A 21,582-nucleotide genomic window follows, 5' to 3' on the forward strand; every position below is an offset into this window, starting at 1 on the left:
TAAATGCCACGGTCCCTGCAGGCCAAGATTGAGGGACGTGTCGTAGGGAAGGGATCAGAGATGTCCCATCCTCTGTGGGAGAAAGGGCATTGGGACCTCTGGGCACCAGGCAAGGTGGAAGCAGCAGGAATCCAGGTGAGAGACCCTTCATGGGGTGAGAAACACTGGTCATTCCCCAAGAGAAGTTTTCTAGAAGACGGAAGACATTTTGCTGCACCCACACAAAAGTACAGACACAAATCTTTGAAAGGTAGTACCATTTTATTTAGTGTTATAGAAATTTTAGGTTACTTGTTAAAAACGAAACCAAAGAAGTTAAAAATTCCCGAAGTAACAAGGCAGGGAATAGTTTTACAATCCAAAAATGCTGGGCAATCCTGCAATCGGAGGGAGGAAGAGGTCAAGTCAGTCGCTCCCATAGTAGATACTGAGAAACCAGAGTTGCCGTTCATGTGACTAGTAGGAGGTTAAGTTCTCCACCTAAGGCAATGACTCTTTCGGCCTTGAGGGATAATTCATTAGTTCTCAGAAAGAAAACAGAAAGGTCAATTGGGAAAAAGGACCCAGGGAAGGAAGATCCTAATTTAACATTAAGTTGCCTCTGGACTTCAACACAGTATGTGGCTGAGGGGCGAGGATCCTCCCTCCTCTCTGACCTTCTGAGCGCCGCCCGCTGCGGGCAAAGCTGGAAACGGCATGCGTACACCCCATCCGTGCACACACCTCTCCACTCGGCAGAGGCAAAGGGCAGACTTTCTTGCTCCTCCGTTCTGCCACCCTGATGTGGCTAACACACAGGAATAAGACGGAGGGCAAGAAACCTGTCAAAGTCCAATGAGATGGACAGCAAGTAGTCGGGCAAAGGACTGACATTTTTTCAGGAGTCTGACCTCCAACTGAAGTTCACTGCAAGGTGTTTGGTATTTAATCGGATGCTTCCCTAAAGTCCTGACTACTCTTTCTGAAGGCAGCCGGGCAAGGCCAGGAAGAGGAGAGCTGCTCCAGCTTCTCCAGAACACAGCTGCCTCCCAGGGTCCTTCAACTGGGTTAGCATTTACAGCAGCCAGAGGCGGGTCCCAGCTCTCTTTGTGTACTTGGGTGTGTGCCCCCCCCCCCAACCCCCGCCAGTTAGAGGAGCTCCAACCCTTGCTAATGGCTCAGAGCAGACTAAAATTCTTCCTAGATAAATTCTCCCCCAGAGACGAGAGTCCTCGAGGACAGTCGTTAACTAATGACCTCCAGGTGATCTATGCTGAGAGGTGCAGGAATGCTATGAATTCGGGTTTTTTCCAGCAGTGGTAGAAGCCAGACACCCTTGAAGTAAATTGTCCTTCATTCTCCAGAGTTCCCAAGTGGCATTTCAGAGTACAGGAATTCACTCCTCTACCCAGACTTCCCTCTCATTATCTCCAGCAGATTATCTCCAGACCAACCACCTCTCGTGAACAGGTCTCCACACCAGCCCTTCTAAGGAGAAATCATTCAGACCACACCTGCCCCCAGTACACTTGGGTTATCACAGTCAAAATACACTTATAAGTAAAAAATATATTGCAGAATAAATATATACACGCACATTTTCAGAGTTCAAGTGGAATATAAGGTTCTTTTTGCAGGTATGTAAATAACTTTCATAGCACTCCAAAAATACAAGGCATCTGAGAGGCTTACAGTGGTCCCCACTACTGTAAGACAGTATTAAATAAAATAGCTAAAGATAATTAACAGCTAATTCGATAAATCAAGTTACAGTATCATCCTTCAGATTAAAGTGCTCCGATATAACTAACATTGCAGCAAACGTGATCCTGAAAAGGGCCTCTGCTGACAACCATCTTGCCTCTTAACCTCCATATAACAAGGACAGACAGAGAAGCGACCCCTAGCCAATCCTCAAGCCCCGCCCACCACGCTAGCCTCAGATATTCTTCCCCCGGGAGAGCGGTAAAGATTTGATCAGATCCTGTCACAACCACGAGAAAAAACTGACCAACGCAGAAATATTCTAATTCCAGTATTAGGTTCCGGACAATGAAACTACCTGAAGGATCGGAACTGGGTGCTATTAGTGAAGACGTGTCCTAGCTTAAAAAAAGAAAAAAAAAAAAAAAAAAAAAAGGGGGGGGGGTATCCTCCTAGATTTAAAAATACAGCAAACCAAAACTAAGTGTTATCTTCTTGCTCTTCATAATTTTATAATAAGGTGGGGGAAACGCCGGGAAGTGCTGCTGAGGAAATCCGGGGGCCAAGCAAGGCCAAAGGAATCCTACTACAATCATTCCGTACCTGGCGGAACCATTTTAGTGAGTATATGGGTTATCCAATCCCTTATCAAGGCACCGACTAGACTACTCTAGCCAGCTAGGAACCCGGCTATCGTGAGACTTTGACCAACCCCATTAAGTGAGTGCAAAATGATTCTCTAATTCCCTATTCTACTTCTCGTGTCTCTACAGACACGCCCTAAGGATTGATAAAGAGCACATTTTAAGGCTAGAGAGTAGTGGTAGCTAATGTTTAGAAAAGGCAGCTTGTTCAAAATCTACAAGGCACACTCAGGGGCTTTCTTTAAACTCCCCTGCTCCAGTCAAATCAACAAGACCAAGTCGAAGAAGCCCAGAAGGTTCACACGGTATCAGAATTTAGCACCCGCAGCCAAAAGCCACCCTGAGCTACTCAAAAGCCAAGCAAGTGTGTGTAACGCAACACCAACCACACGGTCCTTCTCATTTCACCCCACGCTTTACTGACTGGGGGGGAAGGGGTACGTATCTTTAAATTTCAATATCAAAGAAAGAAAATCATCCCAATGTTAAATACATGAATATCCCCTGCGCCATCTGAATCTCTGGGCCAGGAGCAGATCTTATGACCATGTCTCCGATCAGAGCATAAAATATTTACAGGATAGTCAAAGGCACAGTGGGATTTAAAAACAAAACCCTGGGACTGTACAGTAAAAGATTCATTGTAATAATTAACCTGGTCTCAACTGGTAGAACGGACTCTTGCCAGATAACACACAAGGGAGATAGATGATTTCGAGCCTGTGTGCCGGTTATCAGGCATGCTGAGTCCTTGACCTCCGGGGCAGGTGGAAACAAACTCACAAAGAAGTCTCGGTGTCGCAGGCTGACGATTCACATCTTTCCTGCCTTTTTGCCGACCTGAGCAGGAATCCGGAGGATGTTGGGGGTCTCCTCCATGACCCTGACTAGCAGGTTGTCAATGTAGTCTTCCAGCTCGCGGACCTGAAACTCCTTCTTGCTTATCGTCTCCTTCTGTTTGAGGACCAGCTGGATCAGCTCATCGTGGGTTAGCTGTGCATAAGCGAAGGCAGGGTCCGACGGGTTGTATTTCTTTAGGGGGAGGAGAGAGGGGGAGAAAAAGTGGTAAAGTCAGCAAAGAAGTCAAATATCTAAAAGAAACACAAAAGAGGAAAATGTTAGCCGTCTGAGCCTCCTGGGAACGTGTTTTCAGTTCTGGTGGAAAAGCAGTTATTGACAAAGTTTTCTGTAAAGGACCAGACAGTGAATATTTTAGGCCTTGCAGGCCACATAGGGCCTTTGTTGCCTGTTATTCAATGTAGTAACTGGAGGCCTGTGAACACCAGGGATGACTGATGTCCACCTGTAAAGTGACCAGGCCCAAACGGTGAGGAAACACTAGGTAAGGACTGAATAAAAAGCACCTAATCATACCAAGTCTCCAGTTGTGTGGGGGAGGGGGCAATGCAACTTAACTTTTCCTGAAATTTGTAGTTCAGAGGATTTAGAAGTTTAAAGAAACAAATTCCTAGAGCCACCTCAAGACACTTTTGCCTGCAGAACTCGGAGGCAATCAGTTTCACCACCCTGAGGGTCAAATAATTTCACTCAGGAAGGCTAAGAGACCACCTTCCACAAGAAGCTAAGTCAAGAGAATCCTCATGGGGAACCAGTGTGGCTCAGTTGGTTAAGCATCCGACTCTTGGTCGGGTCATGACCAAGGCTCAGGTCATGATCTCATGGTTCAAGGGTTCGAGCCCCGTATCAGGTTCTGCACTGGCAGCACAGAGCCTGCTTGGGATCCTCTTTTTTCCCCCACCTCCCTGCCCCTTCCCTGCCCACTCTCTCTCTCCCTCAAAATAAACAAACATATTTATTTATGATATATTATAATAAAGAAATAAGAAGAATCATCATTCACTCTTTGACAAAAACATATAGACGGCTCTGTTCAGTCCCATGACATAAGCTGCCTACACACAAGCCGGAAATCAGAGAGATAGGCCACCTCTCCCATCCTGGCTCAGAAGGGAAGCTCAGTGCTTGTACGACTGGCTTAGAAGCCCACACCAACATTTCCATCCGCAGAGCAGGTTTTCACCTACCACAGGCTGCACAGAAACAGGTGAGATGTTGGACTACTTTTCAAAAAACAACTTCTCCCTTAATCTTTCTGTTGTTTTTGTTTTTTACCTTGTTGAAGGCATACATCCCTCTAGACCTCAATCGCTCTATTTGTAATTCTAAAACAACCTTCAGCCAGAAAGTTGCATGCCTGGAAAAGAATTCTGGAGACTGGCTGTACAATGTGACTGTACTTAACCCTACGGATCTGTATGCTTAAAGGTGCTTAAAATCCCTCGTACACTGTGGTGGGAATGCAAACTGGTGCAGCCACTGTGGAAAATGGTATGGAGGTGCCTTTAAAAATTAAAAATAGAACTGATCCAGTAATTCCACTACTAGGTATTCACCCAAAGAAAACAAAAACACTAATTCAAAAAGATATACGCACCCCTATGTTTACTGCAGCATAGTTTACAAGAGCCAAACCATGGAAGCAGCCCAAGTGTCCTCAATAGATAAATGGGTTAAAAAAAAAATGTGGTAATATATACAATGGAATGTTATTCAGCCACAAAAAAAAGAACAAAACCTTACCATTTGCAACAACATGAACGGATCTAGAGAGTATAATGTTAAGCAAAATAAGTCACAGAAAGACAAATACCATATGATTTCACTCATATATGGAATTTAAGAAACAAAACAAAGAAAGAAAAAAAAGAGACAAAAAACCTCAGACTCTTAAATATAGAAAACTAGTGGTTACCAGAGGGGGCGTAGGTGGGAGTATGGCTGAAACAGGCAAAAGGGATTAAGAGTACATCATAATGAGCACCGACTAATGTACAGAATTGATGAATCATTAAACTGTACACCTGAAACTAATATAATACTAAATGCCAATTACACTTTAATTTTAAAAAATAATTTAAAAAAATTTTAAATGCTTAAGATGGTAAGTTTTATGTTTATTTTACCACAATTTTCTTTAATGTTTTTATTTATTTTTGAGACGGAGAGAGACACAGCATGAGCAGGGGAGGAGCAGAGAGAGAGGGAGACACAGAATCTGAAGCAGGCTCCAGGCTCTGAGCTACCAGTACAGAGCCTGCAGTGGGGCTGGAATTCATGAACCGTGAGATCATGACCTGAGCTGAAGTCGGATGCTTAACCGACTGAGCCACCCAGGCACCCCTACCACAATTTTTTTTAATGTTTATTTATTTTTGAGAGGGAGAGAGAGCGAGCACGGGGGATGGGGGGGGAGGTAGGGGTGGTGCAGTGCAGAGAGCGAGAAGGACAGAGGATCCGAAGTAGGCTCTGCGCTGACAGAAGCAAGCCTGACGCGGGGCCCGAACTCATGAACTGTGAGATCATGACCTGAGCCAAAGTCAGACACTCAACTGACTGAGCCACCCAGGTGTCTCTACCACAATTTTTAAAAAACTAGTTGCACGTCTATTGATACATCCTATCAAGAAAAAAAGTACTCTTTGGACACAATAGCGAAGATTATGTTCTCAAGGGTTTTTAAATCATAACTCTGTCATGTAAGGATTTTATTTATTAAAAAATGTGGATCACAGAAGATACTCTCTGTAAGACAGTTTGTGAGATAGAAACATGAAGAAGCTGTCACCTGGAGGGAGGGACAGGCAGGGATTCCTCAAGAGTAGGGACCAGGTATGCGCAGGGGTTCAGGGGCTCAGAGTCCAGAGAGCTGGACAACCAAGCGCCCACTGTCACACAAGAGATCATGACAAACTTCAGAGATGGGAGTGACGAGTCAACTAGACTTTGGGCATGGATTAAAATTGATTTCCCCCCCAAAATAACAGAATCCTGTTTTTCACTTTAAAGGGAATATTCCCTCCTAATGGAAAATCTCAACTACAGAAGAGGGAAAAAATTATTGCCTATAACTCCAACACTTAACATTTGGGTCTCCTATTGTTTCCTTGGTTTCTTTATGGTATGTTTTCAAACTTTAAGCATCACGCAGAATATGGCTTAAAAGCATTTTAAAATTATTGTTTTGTGAGCATTTTCCCATCATTAAATTTTGGCAAAAATCACGTTTTTTAACAGATGCTTAAAATTTCGTTATACTTTACCCATCTCCCTATTGTTGGATATTTAGGTTGTTTTAAAAATTATACATAACAGTTTTTATTAAAATGCCTGAGCAGAAATCTTTGATCATATCTCTAAAATATTTCCTTACGATAGATGCAGAGGATTGAAAGAGCATGCATACTTCATACCTTACAAACTGTGAAACAGCGATTCAATTTGATTTCATAATCCAAAGGGGAAAGAATGTAAGACTTTGAAATCATTACACGATCCTAGACATGTGATCATTTAAAAAATTGCAAAACAATCCAGCATTACAAAAAGTGAGCAACAGCCATGGTGAGGAAGACGTACAAAGAAAATATCTGTTAATTCCTTGTCACATATTTCCTTCCAGGATTTTTGCATTGGACTCCCCCTCCCATAGTTGTAATAATAATAATAATGATGATGATGTCTATTCAAATTTGGGTCCAACTGTTTCCATATTAATAGGACAGATGATTTTTGGATCTAGGTGGCTGTATTATTTTTAAATTTTTTTTTTAATGTTTGTTATTTTTGAGAGAGACAGAGAGCAGCAAGAGAGAGGGAGACACAAAATCAGAAGCAGGCTCCAGCTCTGAGCTGTCAGCACAGAGCCCGATGTGGGGCTTGAACTCACCGACCGCGAGGCCATGACCTGAGCTGTAGTCAGCCGCCCAAACGACTGAGCCACCCAGGCGCCCCAGGTGGCTGTATTATTTTTAAATGGAAGTGTTAAAGCCACTTGGACTTGGGTAAATAATACACTAAGTTTTAAATCATCTAGAAAGAACGGAGGCCCTAAAACAGGAACCTACCTCCCAAAAAAAGCCATTGTAGCAATGCTTCAGCTATCTTTTCATAACTTTAGCTATGCAATTTCTTTCCCTAACCTCTGTCTTACTTTGCAACATTCCAAAGAGTAGTTACTTTTATAAATATTATTTACGGCTTAGTACAAAGCATCTATTATACAGAGGACCAATAGCAGTCTCCAGGAAACTTTCCATATTTACTCAGAATATTTACGAGGCATGGTCCAGGACCAAGCACTTTGTTGCAGTCAGCCAGAGGGGCAGCGGTGGGTCGGACAAACCGTAAGCAAAATAAGCAGCAGTTGCCTTTGTTGTAAGGCAAGTTATTCTCTCAATCAGGGCCAGGAGATAAGCCCCTGATTACATGAGCTTTGAAGAATAAATAAAATGGGAGCCAAGGGTCTTGCTCACTTCCCGACAGCTAGGTGTTTGTTTCTCTTTGGAGCCCAGCTGCATTCCACAGTAAAAGGAAGGAGGGATGGGAGGCTGCTCCACGACCCTGGTTTTCATTACTGTCCCTTTTATGCTGTCCTTTTGCCCGGTTTCCTGGTAAATATCGTTAACTCCAGGAAGATAAACGCGGCCTCCTCTCCACACCCACAGAAGCCAGCCAAGCTGCGTTGGTCGAGTTATGGTGTGGTTTTAGGCTATGGCTAAAACACAGCAGGCACACCGTACTGGCCACAGCTGATCATTCTGAGAATGATGCTTACTTACCGGCGGCCCTGGAAGCATGTAGTACAAGCGAAGAGAAGGCGAGGCGGCTGGAAGATGCTAAACAGCTCGCAGCAACCATCTGTCATCACCGCTCAGCCTCTTTACCTGAATCTCTGATCTCAGGGACCCTTTAGCCCAGCTCCTGGTGGCACAGGTGCAATGGAGCCAGAGGTAATACAGACTAACCAATGCTTTAAAAATGCTTGCGGGAGTAAAGGAGGCATGAGCGAAAAGTTTTTATTTTAAAAACACAAAAACTGGGGCGCCTGGGTGGCTCAGCTGGTTAAGCGTCCAACTCCTGGTTTCAACTCAGGTCATGACCTCAACGTTCTGTGAGTGCGAGCCCCACATCAGGCTCTGCACTAACAGTGTGGTGCCTACTTGGGGTTCTCTCTCTGCCCCTCCCACTCGCTCTCTCTCTCTCTCTCAAAATAAATAAATAAACTTAAAAAAAAAGAATAAAAACACAAAAACTGGGTTGCCTGGGTGGCTCAGTCAGTTGGGCGTCCGACTCTTGATTAAGGCTCAGGTCAGGATCTCAGTTTATGGGATCCAGCCCTGCATCAGGCTCTGCATGGACAGCATGGAGCCTGCTTGGGATTCTCAGTCTCTCTCTCTCTCTTTGTCTCTCTCTGCCCTGCTCGTGCTCCACCCCCCCCAAAATAAATAAACTTTAAAACATAAACTAAACAATAAAAAATAAAAACAGAAAAGCTACTTGATGTCTTACACTGCACAAGACTGTAAGATCTCTGATTGAATGCAATTTCTAGATGCCCTAAACTAAAATAGAAATAAGGTTCATTTCTACTGACAGTGACTACCCCAGGAGTCAGTTAGGAAATTCCTCTCCACATATTTGAAATGCAACACATCCTTGCCCACCAGTCCCTCAGTAAATCATTCTCCTCCAGCCCACGTGACAATGAGTCAAAGACCAGAGGTCTGCAACAAGGCAGTGTTCTAAATCCTCCTGATTTTTGAACCAGAAAGGGCAGAATGGAGACACTCTATAACTCTATAGCAGAGATCATCTGGGGCTCTGGGGGGGGGGGGGGGGGGGTGGGTGGAGGGAGGGGTTGGTTTTGTTTGATTTGTGGGCAGGAGTTGTTGTTTTAAAGTTAGCCCAAGCTTTTTAAAGAGAAGAGACCCTCTAATCAAGCAATATTCTTCCTGGAGATTTAGCTTAAGAAGGGAAAGAGTTCTATGCAAGAAATTATTGACTATGACAGCATTCGCACTGAAAAACAGAAAACAGCCCAAATATCCAATAATAGGGGAACAGGTTAAGTAAATATTGATATAACCATTTCAAAGAATTAAGTAGCAACATACAAAAATGCTTATGGTATACTAGATAAACCACCAAATGAATAAGAGAACCAGTGTCTCCATGCAGGCAATGGGGCTGGAAAACCACCAATTTGGCCACTGATGTATTCATCAGTGGATACAAAAGCCTGAGAATGAAAGGTTGGTGAGGAGCAGGATACCTACAGAGTCTGAAATTAATTCCCCACAAATTCTTATTGATTGTAAAGGGGATAAATAGCAATGTTATCCTAGAGACGCTGGTGGGCACCACCTACAGAAAGTCATCAGAGTTAACACCCCCACTACCAGGACAAGCTGATACCATGTGCCTCTTTACACGATGTACCGGGAAGGGACACATGACTTGCATGGTTAATTCCTGCCAAGAAAGCATAACCTCAACCAAACCATGAGGTTTTGAGCAGACAAATCCAAACTGAGGAGAACTCTACAAAACAACTGATCTGAAGTCTTAGAAAATGTCGAGGTCTTGAAAGACAAAGAAGGCTCGGGGGATCCAGGATAAAAGAGTCTAGAGAGACACAGCAACATAAGAGCGAGAGATCCTGGATTGGATCCCGGACTAGAAAGAAAGACAGAAAAACGAAGCAGCACACTAATGAGACAACGGGTGGACCTGAAATTTGGGCTAGAGATGAGAAAAGAGGATTACGCCAATTTTAAAAGTCGTGATCCTGATTAAATGTCCTTATTCTTAGGAATTACATGCTTAGGTATTTTAGAGGTAAAAGGGGCATGAGGTAGGCAACTTACCCTCCAGCGGTTCAGAAGAAAAAAAAAAAGTATGTATATACAAAGACAGAACAGACAGGGATGGGGAGAGAGAGGGTGGCAATGATAAAACCAATGTGGTAAGATGTCAACAATTGGTGAATTGGGATGAAAGGTATATAGGAGTTCTTTGTTCTATTCTTGCAACTTTTAATTTTGAAATGACTGCAGAATAAAGTTTCAGAAAATTATATCTATGCCATGATTACAACCCCAGGAATTTTACACCCGTGCCAAAAGATAAGAAAAGATACACGGGGAAATGAAAATATCGAATTTGAATGGACCAGATGGTGGGTGACATTTTCTTCTTACTGAAAAGAAGTAACAGTATCAATCACATTGCTTGGGGACAACAAACAATCGGACAATAAGTCAGTAACCATAAGGGGAATAGTAATTATCCAATGGAAAGTGTAGAAGCTCCCAAAGATTATCCAAAGACACAGACATAAGATTAAATTGCTCCTGGCATTACCTGCTACCCAAGGAGGTGTACATAATGGTGGCTCTAGAAACGGGTTTTGTATAGATCCCTAACTAGCATGTCTATTTCTTTTTTTTTTTTAATTTTTTTTTTTTAATGTTTATTTATTTTTGAGAGAGAGAGAAAGAGAGAGAGTACGAGCAGGAGAGGAACAGAGAGAGGTAGGCACAGAATTGGAAGCAGGCTCCCGGCTCTGAGCTGAGCTGTCAGCACGGAGCCCAATGCGGGGCTTGAACTCACGGAGCGTGAGATCATGACCTGAGCTGAAGTCAGGCGCTTAACCGAAGGAGCCACCCAGGCACCCCTAGCATGCCTATTTCTTGGATAAAGCATACCTTCATCATGGCTTCGTTGATCATGTTCTCACTGATGATGGTGGCAGTGCCCAAGCTGGAATTAACAATCTTGGGGGCTGCTGCGTTCATTGGCTTCACGGGATGAAGTCTAAAGAGAAGGGGATAGGATCCTTAGACCTTTCTGTAATGACAAAACTGAGAAACTGTCCATCTCACAGATGGCAGTCAGCAAGACAGACAAGGGGACAGAGTGGTGATACACTGTGTTCACACCCCCAGTCCAACACACGCCAATGTTCCTGTGGAAATGAAAGCAATCAGCACAAGGCAGCCACAGGGTTAACAAAGCCCACCCACCTGACAGCCAGGGGTCCTGACATTCTCGCGAGACCCTTGGTCTCCTGATCATTGTCAGAAGAACATTAAAGACGGTCTCTTACTTTTGAGACAACGACAGCCTCAGATTGCACCGTGTGAGTCCCTACAGAGCCTGCTGCTCCTCAACAGTAAAGGAAGAGTTCAGAACAAATACGCCCGCTTCACATCGGCCAGTGCTTAACGCAAGCTTTCAACCCTGCTAGGTTCCACCACTCTGTCTCCGTTGGCTTCTGATACTAGGAAGATGCTGGTCACGAGACATCTCTGCAGTCTGAGAGCCCCAAATCTGACTATGCTGAACTATTCCAAAACTGGCTTTGAAGCCTGTCACTATGTCCTCCCTACAAACGTAGGAGTGTCTAGGGGAGGGATTCCCACCGCAGGGGGAGACCCTTTGAAAACAGCCCCTACCAGCCAAATGCACAGTATGTACCATCAAGATATCTGTGCGGTTAGAAAGCCAGAACCTCGGCAGGCAAAAAGCAAAGGGCAGGGTGGGCAGGGTGGGGGACATCGCTCACGTGGAAACAACCTTTCCCGACTCTCACCTGTGCTTGGCTGACCCCGTTCCCGTGCTCGGCTGAGCTGAGACTGGATGTGTCTCTGAGGGTGAGACCCAGGCCTGAAGAAGCGGCTTCCTCTTGCCAGAATTGTCCACCTTACCAGCAGGGCCCTCTGCTGTTGCTTTTTTTTGAGATTCTGCTGTACTGGTGTGGTGCGTGTCAGCATGTGGGTAGCTAGGGAAAGAGTGCGGAACAGGAAAGGTCTCAGAAAAGGAGGGGCTGGGTACAGGAGAATCCAGGGCTGCTTCAGGACACTGGCTTGGCCCCCCATTTCCCGGCAACTCTTCCTTCTCGCCACCACCAGGACCTGACCGCTGTTTATCCGAGCGTGAACTCTTGCCATGATCTGGTTTATGAATTCCCAAAGCTGTGGTCAGGAAGCTGTGGTCCGAAGAAGAAGCTGTAACGGGTGCTTTGGGTGCCTTCGACTGGGGGTCGTGCAGGCTCTCGGTGGGCGCCACCCACCCAACCGCCTGGCCTCTCGGCCCCTTTCCCATCTCAGGACAGGCAGGTGACACGCTCAAGGAAGAAGGCCTGGCTTCCGGGGCTGCCACCCGGGCCGTCTCTCCATCTCCGTCATCTTCAACCTGATCCACTCTTTCATCATCCGATGCCACTTCGGGGATGGAAGGAAGGGTTAAGCCCAGGTCAGCCAGGACTGGAGAGCTAACACCTGGGGCAGAGGGAAGGCCGCCCAGGGAGTCGGACAATAAGCCTTCGTGATCACTGGCTTTGCTCTGATTCTCGGCCATGAGCAGATGGTCTCCCTCGACCCCACAGAGGGGAAGGTCTTGCCCCGAGCTTGCTTCACTCACAGGGCCTTCTGAGAAACTCTCCTCGCAGGGGAGGGCAAGGGGATCAGCCGTGGAAGCTAGCGCACCCTGACTGGCCGCTTCCCTCTTGGAGTCCTCTGTGTGGACAGACCCGGCAGGCTCCCCATCTGACCCATTTCCAGCCGTGGCTCCTTCCCGTGGCGGCTCCTGGGGGTTCCCTTCATCCTCCTCCTCCGACCCGGGGAACTTCTCTAACTCCTCCTCCGTAAAGAGCTGCTCAGAAAATGACACCCGCTTCTTGATTTTCTTTCGGCCCTCATGGACATTCTCCTCGTGTGTCTGCATCGCACAGCCAAGAGTGGGGGATGATTCTGCCATCTGAAGAGGGGACACTGCTTCTGGAACCGCAGAAGCCGTTCTGCCGTCCTTCACTCTGTTCTCCCCACAAGACCCACATGGACTTGCGACGTCTGTGTCTTCCCCCATCGGAGGCTTCCCAGCTGGGCTTTCAATCTCGCCACTTGGGGGTGAAAGGGCGAATGTCATTTCTTGGGTCCCTTGAGATGAAGGGACAGAGGTTTGTTCTGAGGGGGGCAACCTCAGAACTTCTTGTGGCTCGGTCTCAGGCTGCTTCGGGAGAGACTTTGCTGAGTCATTACTGACGGTGTTCTCCGGGCCTACCTCACTGGTCTTCCTCGGAGAATCTTCTGGCCCTTTCCTCACTGGAGTGGGTAGCTGTTTAGAAAGTGACCCCGAGGCACAAGAAACAGTCTTTGGAACTTGTGTTAAACTCTCCTTTTGCAATTCTGCTTTAAGGAGTAAGGATGGTTCTTCAGGACCGGCCTGGCCCTTGTCTGTGGAAGGCCAGTTTTCAACCGGCGTGGATGTGGAAATGGGGGCCGCTATGGGAGATGAGAAAGAGAAGAAGACAGAAGGAGATTCAGAGGACAGTGTCTCTGAGCCATGACCCGGTTTAGAAAGGACAGGTGTCTGGCCAGAACTGGAAAGAAGAGCGGAAAAAAAGAGAGGAGACTCAGGGGAAGAAGGAAGCCTGGCTGTGGGTTGAGCCTCTGGAGACACTTCCAGTCTGCAAAAAGGACAAAATAAAATCTGCAGGTCAGTTGCAGATGCATCAGAAGAGGCAAAAAAAAAAAAAAAACCCAAAAACATGTAAAAATAAAGTTGATCCAAAGGGGAGAGCTTTTTTATACTTGGGGCAGTATCTTAAGGAGTTAAAGAAGGAGGGAGCATCTGGGTGGGTCAGCTGGTTAAGCATCTGACTTCTGGTTTTGGCTTAGGTCATGACTTCATGGTTTCTGAATTTGAGCCCCGCATCAGGCTCCTTGCTGACAGTGTGGAGCTGGCTTGGGATTCTCTCTCTCCCTCTCTCTTTGCCCCTCCCTTGCTCTCTCTCTCCCTCTCCCTCTCTTGAAAATAAATAAGTGAACTTTAAAAAAAAAAAAAAAGTTAAGGAAGAAACAACAACAAAAAGAAGTTAAGGAAGAAACACGAATTATTTAACACATAAAAGGGACATTTTTTAAAACATTTTTTTAAAATGTTTATTCATTTTTGAGAGAGAGAGAGTGCGCGAGCGTGCAGGGGAGGGGCAGAGAAAGGGGCTGGAGGGAGGATCTGAAGCAGGCTCCGAGCTGACAGCACAGAACCCAACACGGGGCTCAAACCCATGAACTGTGAGATCACGACCTGAGCCAAAGTCGGACACTCAACCAACTGAGCCACCCAGGTGCCCCATAAAAGGGACACTTTGATCACCAAGCACACCTGCCACACAAGGGCTGTTGCCACAGAAAGAGAAAGCTCCAGGTAAAGCAACAGTTTACAGTGTCTTTTGGTGATAAACAAAAAGCATCTAAAAAGTTCAAAGCAGTCCAAGAGGCACCTCAAGGCAACAGGCACAAATTTTGAAGAGGAATGGCCTGCGTGTATGTGTCTGTGTGTCTGAAATCAAAGTAAGCAGAATCTCAAAAAAAGTCTCCCCCACCCCAGACCACAGAAATACTGTTTGTGCGAACGTGAATCATGCTGAAAGCAGAAAGGTCCCGACGCACCACCCCCCCCCCACCGGGCTCCTGCCACGAGGGGCACCCTAAACACTCTGAGAACTCAAGGGTGGATCAAGGGTCTCTGGTGCCAGCAGACCAGAGCCAAAGTGCAAGGAGGAGAGATAACATCTGCCTCAAATGGAAATATGTGGTAAGAACTTTAAATACACACATGTTCTGCGCATAACCACAACCCCAATCTGGTATTCCCAACTTGCAATACTCAGAATCTGCTACACCCTGCGGCAGTCCATCGGGGTCTGAACGTCCTACTGAGACGGGCAGACCACACATGGTGGCCGTGGCTTTGGGCCGGGACGCATCACTGCCGTCTGTGCAGGGCGGGCCAGGCAGGCAGGCCGGGCTGGTCAAAAACCACTTAGACTATCAAATGCTTGCCACACACAGGGACCGCCATAGAATGACGAGCAAGAGGTGCTGTAACGGTAGACCCCGCTGATTACAACGAGCAGTGAGGGGCAGGCCCTGCATGAGAAGTTCGGAACAAGACTCACCGAGGCTTGACAGCTTTGGTCTGCAGAGCCCTTACAGAGGGAGCAGGTGGTGTAGGTTCAGACTTGGGCTCTCGGTCAGCTTCCGGTTCTGTGATCTGCACGTCCTCAAAGGGATTCAGGGATTTACCGCGTCCGGAGACAACAGCTGTAGTATCCTTCTCGGATCTTTCTACTAGGTCTCCGTCAGGCCCCGCCTGGTCCCCCCTCGGTGTGACTTCCATAAGCGTGCCTTCCTTCTCCTTTCCTGGGACCGTAGGGGGGCTTCCGCCTTCACTGCCCTTAGCCGCATCCTTCTTTCCTGTCACCAGAGACAGCAAAGAGGACTTCTTGTTCTCCTGCTTCTTGCTCTCCTTGGTTTCTTTTGCCGCCTCCAAGCTCACTGGAGCCGTGTTCTCCTGAATGTCCCCACTGATCTGTGGCCGGTAGGATGGCAGAGACATAGATTTCAGAGAGTCTTTTGTGGAAGACTCAGAGAACTGTCTGTCGGAAGACACCGCCCCAACGTCCCCAGGCTCCTTCCAGGACCGAGTGGCCAGGTTTTCGGTGGAGGAGAACAAATGCTTCTTCCTGAAGCCCTGGGGGGACGGGGAAGAAGAAGGGGTGCTGTCCTTGGTCTCGCTCTTGGCTTCTGGCTGCTCCACATAAACATGGTTCCCGTTGATACAGACATTAGAGCGAGAAAGGAAGTCATTCTTAGACCGAAGGCCACCAAGAAAGGGGAGTCCTCCTTCCTTCTTGGGAAGGTTGAAATTGATCTGGTTCAGTTGCTTAGGATGTGCACTCTCTGTTCTCTTGGGAGACAGGACTATGGGAAGAAAAGCAAAGATCCAAAGGAAACAAGATGTTAAACGAGTGGTTCACAACTGGAAGGGGGTCTGTCTCTCCACGTCTGAATACATTTTTGGTAAACCGCCATCGGGTGTGTTACTGGCATCTAGCAGGTAGAGGTCAGGGTTGCTGCTAAAGATCCTACAGCACAGGGGGCAGCCCCACAACAAAGAATTATCTGGCCCAAACTACCAATAGTGCTGGGATTGAGAAGCCCTGCATTAAACCAATGCGAAGGGCAGAATCTGGCCAACAGTAACGATTTGGTCATTGAAATTGAAGTTCAAAACACACATTTAATTCACAGTTAAAGGAACCGAATTCCTCAACTTTCATGAAGGATGTAGCCCATGAAGGTTACGCACATCAAGAGGACCTCAATAAATACCTCATGAATAAATGAAATATCAGAATTACTCTAAGGTTGCATGATTTTACCCTTAATTAGAAAAAAAAAAAAACAAAACCCGGATGCATACATTTTGTTAATTCCAAAAGCTTATATTAATGTATACCAGTTACAGAGCCTGACTGATTTAGAAAAGAATTTATGCATTCTTAGAAACCAGAGTGCTTAGAAATAGAGAAGATGACATGATACTATACATGGAAAATCCGATAGACTCCACCAAAAGTCTGCTAGAACTGATACATGAATTCAGCAAAGTTGCAGGATACAAAATCAATGTACAGAAATCAGTTGCATTCTTATACACTAACAATGAAGCAACAGAAAGACAAATAAAGAAACTGATCCCATTCACAATTGCACCAAGAAGCATAAAATACCTAGGAATAAATCTAACCAAAGATGTAAAAGATCTGTATGCTGAAAACTATAGAAAGCTTATGAAGGTAATTGAAGAAGATATAAAGAAATGGAAAGACATTCCCTGCTCATGGATTGGAAGAATAAATATTGTCAAAATGTCAATACTACCCAAAGCTATCTACACATTCACTGCAATCCCAATCAAAATTGCACCAGCATTCTTCTCAAAACTAGAACAAGCAATCCTAAAATTCATATGGAACCACAAAAGGCCCCGAATAGCCAAAGTAATTTTGAAGAAGAAGACCAAAGCAGGAGGCATCACAATCCCAGACTTTAGCCTCTACTACAAAGCTGTAATCATCAAGACAGCATGGTATTGGCACAAAAACAGACATATAGACCAATGGAATAGAATAGAAACCCCAGAACTAGACCCACAAACGTATGACCAACTAATCTTTGACAAAGCAGGAAAGAACATCCAATGGAAAAAAGACAGTCTCTTTAACAAATGGTGCTGGGAGAACTGGACAGCAACATGCAGAAGGTTGAAACTAGACCACTTTCTCACACCATTCACAAAAATAAACTCAAAATGGATAAAGGACCTGAATGTGAGACAGGAAACCATCAAAACCCTAGAGGAGAAAGCAGGAAAAGACCTCTCTGACCTCAGACGTAGCAATCTCTTACTCGACACATCCCCAAAGGCAAGGGAATTAAAAGCAAAAATGAACTACTGGGACCTTATGAAGATAAAAAGCTTTTGCACAGCAAAGGAAACAACCAACAAAACTAAAAGGCAACCAACAGAATGGGAAAAGATATTTGCAAATGACATATCGGACAAAGGGCTAGTATCCAAAATCTATAAAGAGCTCACCAAACTCCACACCCGAAAAACAAATAACCCAGTGAAGAAATGGGCAGAAAACATGAATAGACACTTCTCTAAAGAAGACATCTGGATGGCCAACAGGCATATGAAAAGATGCTCAACGTCGCTCCTCATCGGGGAAATACAAATCAAAACCACACTCAGATATCACCTCACGCCAGTCAGAGTGGCCAAAATGAACAAATCAGGAGACTATAGATGCTGGAGAGGATGTGGAGAAACGGGAACCCTCTTGCACTGTTGGTGGGAATGCAAATTGGTGCAGCCACTCTGGAAAACAGTGTGGAAGTTCCTCAGAAAATTACAAATAGACCTACCCTATGACCCAGCAATAGCATTGCTAGGAACTTACCCAAGGGATACAGGAGTACTGATGCATAGGGGCACTTGTACCCCAATGTTCACAGCAGCACTCTCAACAATAGCCAAATTATGGAAAGAGCCTAAATGTCCATCAACTGATGAATGGATAAAGAAATTGTGGTTTATATACACAATGGAGTACTACAGGGCAATGAGAAAGAACGAAATATGGCCCTTTGTAGCAACGTGGATGGAACTGGAGAGTGTGATGCTAAGTGAAATAAGCCATACAGAGAAAGACAGATACCATATGGTTTCACTCTTATGTGGATCCTGAGAAACTTAACAGAAACCCATGGGGGAGGGGAAGGAAAAAAAAAAAAAAAAGAGGTTAGAGTGGGAGAGAGCCAAAGCATAAGAGACTCTTAAAAACTGAAAACAAACTGAGGGTTGATGGGGGGTGGGAGGGAGGGGAGGGTGGGTGATGGGTATTGAGGAGGGCACCTGTTGGGATGAGCACTGGGTGCTGTACGGAAACCAATTTGACAATAAATTTCATATACTGAAAAAAAAAAAGAAAAGAAACCAGAGTGCTTAGGATGAGCACTGGGTGTTGTACGGAAACCAATTTGACAATAAATTTCATATACTGAAAAAAAAAAAGAAAAGAAACCAGAGTGCTTAGGATGAGCACTGGGTGTTGTATGGAAACCAATTTGACAATAAATTTCATATATTGAAAAAAAAAAAAAAGAAAAGAAACCAGAGTGCTTAGAAATAGAGAAGCCTTTCTTCTTATTTATTTATTTATTTACTTATTTATTTTGAGAGAGAAAGAGGGCGTGCATGCATGAACAAGCAGGGGAGAAGCAGAGACAGAGGGAGAGAGAGAGAATCCCAAGCAGGCTCTGCACTGTCAGCACAGAGCCCAATGCGGGACTCAATCCCACAATCCATGAGATTATGACCATGAGCCGAAATGAAGAGTCAGACACTTAACTAACTAAGCCACCCAAGCGGCCCAAGAAGCCTTTCTAACCAAGATCATCCATCATCATGACCATCATCACCATTTTAGTAACTGAGGAACTGAATTAAAATCTTTCTCCTAAGATTTGTTTCTTCTCTTTTTTTTTTTAAGTTTATTTATTTACTTAGAGAGAGAGCGCGCGCAAGTGAGGTGAGCGGGATCAGGGCAGAGAGAGACAGGGAGACAGAGAATCCCACGCAGGCTCCATGCTGTCAGCACAGAGCCCGATGCGGGGCTCGATCCCAGGAACCGTGAGATCATGACCTGAGGCAAAGTCAAGAACCAGATGCTGAACTGACTGAGCCACCCGGACACCACATTGTTTCTTCTCTCTTAAAGCAAAGTAGACTGAGAGACAGAGAGAGAGAGAGAGAGAGAGAGAGAGAGCCAAGTAAGGAGGAGGAGAAAACTCACCATCCGAGGCAGAGGAGGACTCATCCTCATTTTCATCATCCTCCCACCGGGACTGAAAGCCTCCAGGACGAAGCAGCACTTTGTCTGACTTTGAAGTAGGCAGGACAGACATGGACTGGGAAAGTGGTGTTTTCTGCAAATTTGACTTGGAAAACAAGGTCTTGATCTTCGACTTCTTTTTCTTGTCTTTTGAAGTGGACTCATCATCGCTGTCGGCGGAGGGTGTGACGCTGGGAATGACGGCTGAAGCAGTATCGGACGCGCTATCCTTATGCTTCCCCTTGATCTTGTCCTTCAGCTTCCCAAATGGATTCCGAGACTTGTCTTTCATGGAAAGGTCAAACATGCTGGCGGTCATGTTGTTTCTCATAAACTGGATGTCAACCTCAATTTCGCCTCGCTCTTTATCCTTCTTTCCTGGTTTCGATTTCAAGGTATACCACCTACAAGGAGAAAGGCTGAGAGGTTACCTTTGAATTGGGCCTAAAACAATGTTCACAATGTCCATTAACTTGGCCTCTCTTCTTCTCTGCTACTACCAACCTCTTACATAAATGCATTCTTGGGCTCTCTTTGGAGAGTAGAGGGTGGGGTGGGGAATGAAGGCAGAACCTGTAGTTTTATTTTTGAGAAGACATCCCGTAGGCAAAGATAGGATCTGATTCTGTACTGAACGTACAGTCACTTAAAATCTTTATTCGATAGCTATTTCTAAAAATAAAATAAATATAACAAACATTCCATCAAATCCTCTCCTAGGGCTGGTATTTGGCTTCAATAGGGGAAAGATGCAAAGATCATACACAAACAGAAGGCAAAATGGAAACTGACACATAAATCTCAGAAAAAAGGGCAAGGGTTTGTAGAACCATCCCTGCCGGGGAGTTGACAGAAAACACAGGACAGAATAAAAAAAAAAATTGTTTTTCAAAAAGAGTGCAATAAGCTAGTCACGAGATGACAGATATGGTATGATTCGATTTCTATGAAGTACCTAGAGCAGTCCAATCCACAGAGTAGAACGGTGGCTGTCCAGGGCCGGGGCCAGAAGTGAATAAGAATTAGTCCTTAATGGGTACAGTCTCAGTTTCGGGAAATAAAAAAGTCTGGACAAGTACGGTTGGCGGTGGCACAACAGTGTGAATGTATTGGACCAAGCCGTACACTAAAAAACGGTTGGTAAATTTTGTTACGTATATTTTACCACGCTAAAAAAATAATAAGAATTAGAAGTGGAAAGGAGGCATTCTTCCCTAGCTTAATACTCCTAAAAAGAGAAGATTTCAAACATTATCCAAGTATTTCAATGGGTCATTTGCAAACTACTTTAAGACAGGGCAAGTATTGTATCAGTCCAACTCGACTAAAAGACAAACTTCAGAAAAAGAAATCTCCCCTTGGCATGTTCCATCTGGTGACCTCCAAGAAGGCGAGGCGGATCCGTGGCATGACCACTACAGAGCAAATAGGTCTGAATCCACGGTCCACCGACAGCCATCCCCGGCGTTACCGTACAAACTGAGAAACCGCATTTGGATGTTCTTTGGAGTGACCTACTTAAGAGCTGAGGGCCGTGGACGTAAAGGAAATGATGGGTTTGCTCAAAAGAACACAGTTTCCTCCTTCACTCTCAGCCTGTCTTGCTCGCAGGGCAGATCCCTGCCCCACTACCTTAGCTCGTTTTACAACTGAGAGGAAAGGGGCAGAAGGAAGCAGAAACCTAACACTTAAATAGCATCTACAACATAACCTGGCACTGTGCACACTTAGGAACATCCTGGAATTAGTGTCCCAAGAATGACACACAGTAGACATTATACTCACTTTACAAAGACACTGAGGCTCACAAGTTAGGTGTTTCGTACAAGGTCTTACCACTGTTAAGGGGCATAGCCAGGATTCTGAATCAGTTCTGCATTTCTCCAAAGGTCCTATTCATTCTCTAACCCCAAGATTCCTGCTTTACACTCTTTGCTAACTCACCTCCCATGGGCCATGTTCACAACACACAGAGAGGAGATTCAAATTTAAATTCTTTCTAAATAAATAAACTTAAAAAAAAAGGGGGGGGGGGCTGTGAGGGGTGCCTGGGTGGCTCAGTCGGTTAAGTGGCTGACTTTTGATTTTGGCTCAGGTCACGATCTCAAGGTTGTGAGACTGAACCCGTGTTGGGCTCTGTGCTGA

General features: G+C 45.3%; 1 protein-coding gene across 3 annotated transcripts in view; it reads right to left on the reverse strand.

Moving 5' to 3' along the window:
* Positions 1-242: 242 nt before the first annotated feature.
* The window catches only part of RAB11FIP1 (RAB11 family interacting protein 1), a 34,613-nt gene continuing 13,273 nt past the window's right edge, over positions 243-21,582 (reverse strand). For 2 of the 3 annotated variants that reach the window (XM_060653601.3, XM_060653602.3), the window contains exons 2-6: positions 19,399-19,841; positions 15,151-15,955; positions 11,782-13,656; positions 10,895-11,003; positions 243-3,359 (exon numbers count right to left, since the gene is read on the reverse strand). In XM_060653601.3, the coding sequence (XP_060509584.3) occupies positions 3,141-3,359; positions 10,895-11,003; positions 11,782-13,656; positions 15,151-15,955; positions 19,399-19,841 (3,451 nt within the window). In that variant the 3' untranslated portion in view covers positions 243-3,140. The remainder of the gene's footprint in view (positions 3,360-10,894; positions 11,004-11,781; positions 13,657-15,150; positions 15,956-19,398; positions 19,842-21,582) is intronic. The other variant, XM_060653603.3, reaches the window with a different exon arrangement.

Source organism: Panthera onca, chromosome B1 (genome assembly GCF_046562875.1).
Source record: "Panthera onca isolate mPanOnc1 chromosome B1, mPanOnc1 haplotype 2, whole genome shotgun sequence".
Taxonomy (NCBI): Eukaryota; Metazoa; Chordata; class Mammalia; order Carnivora; family Felidae; genus Panthera; species Panthera onca.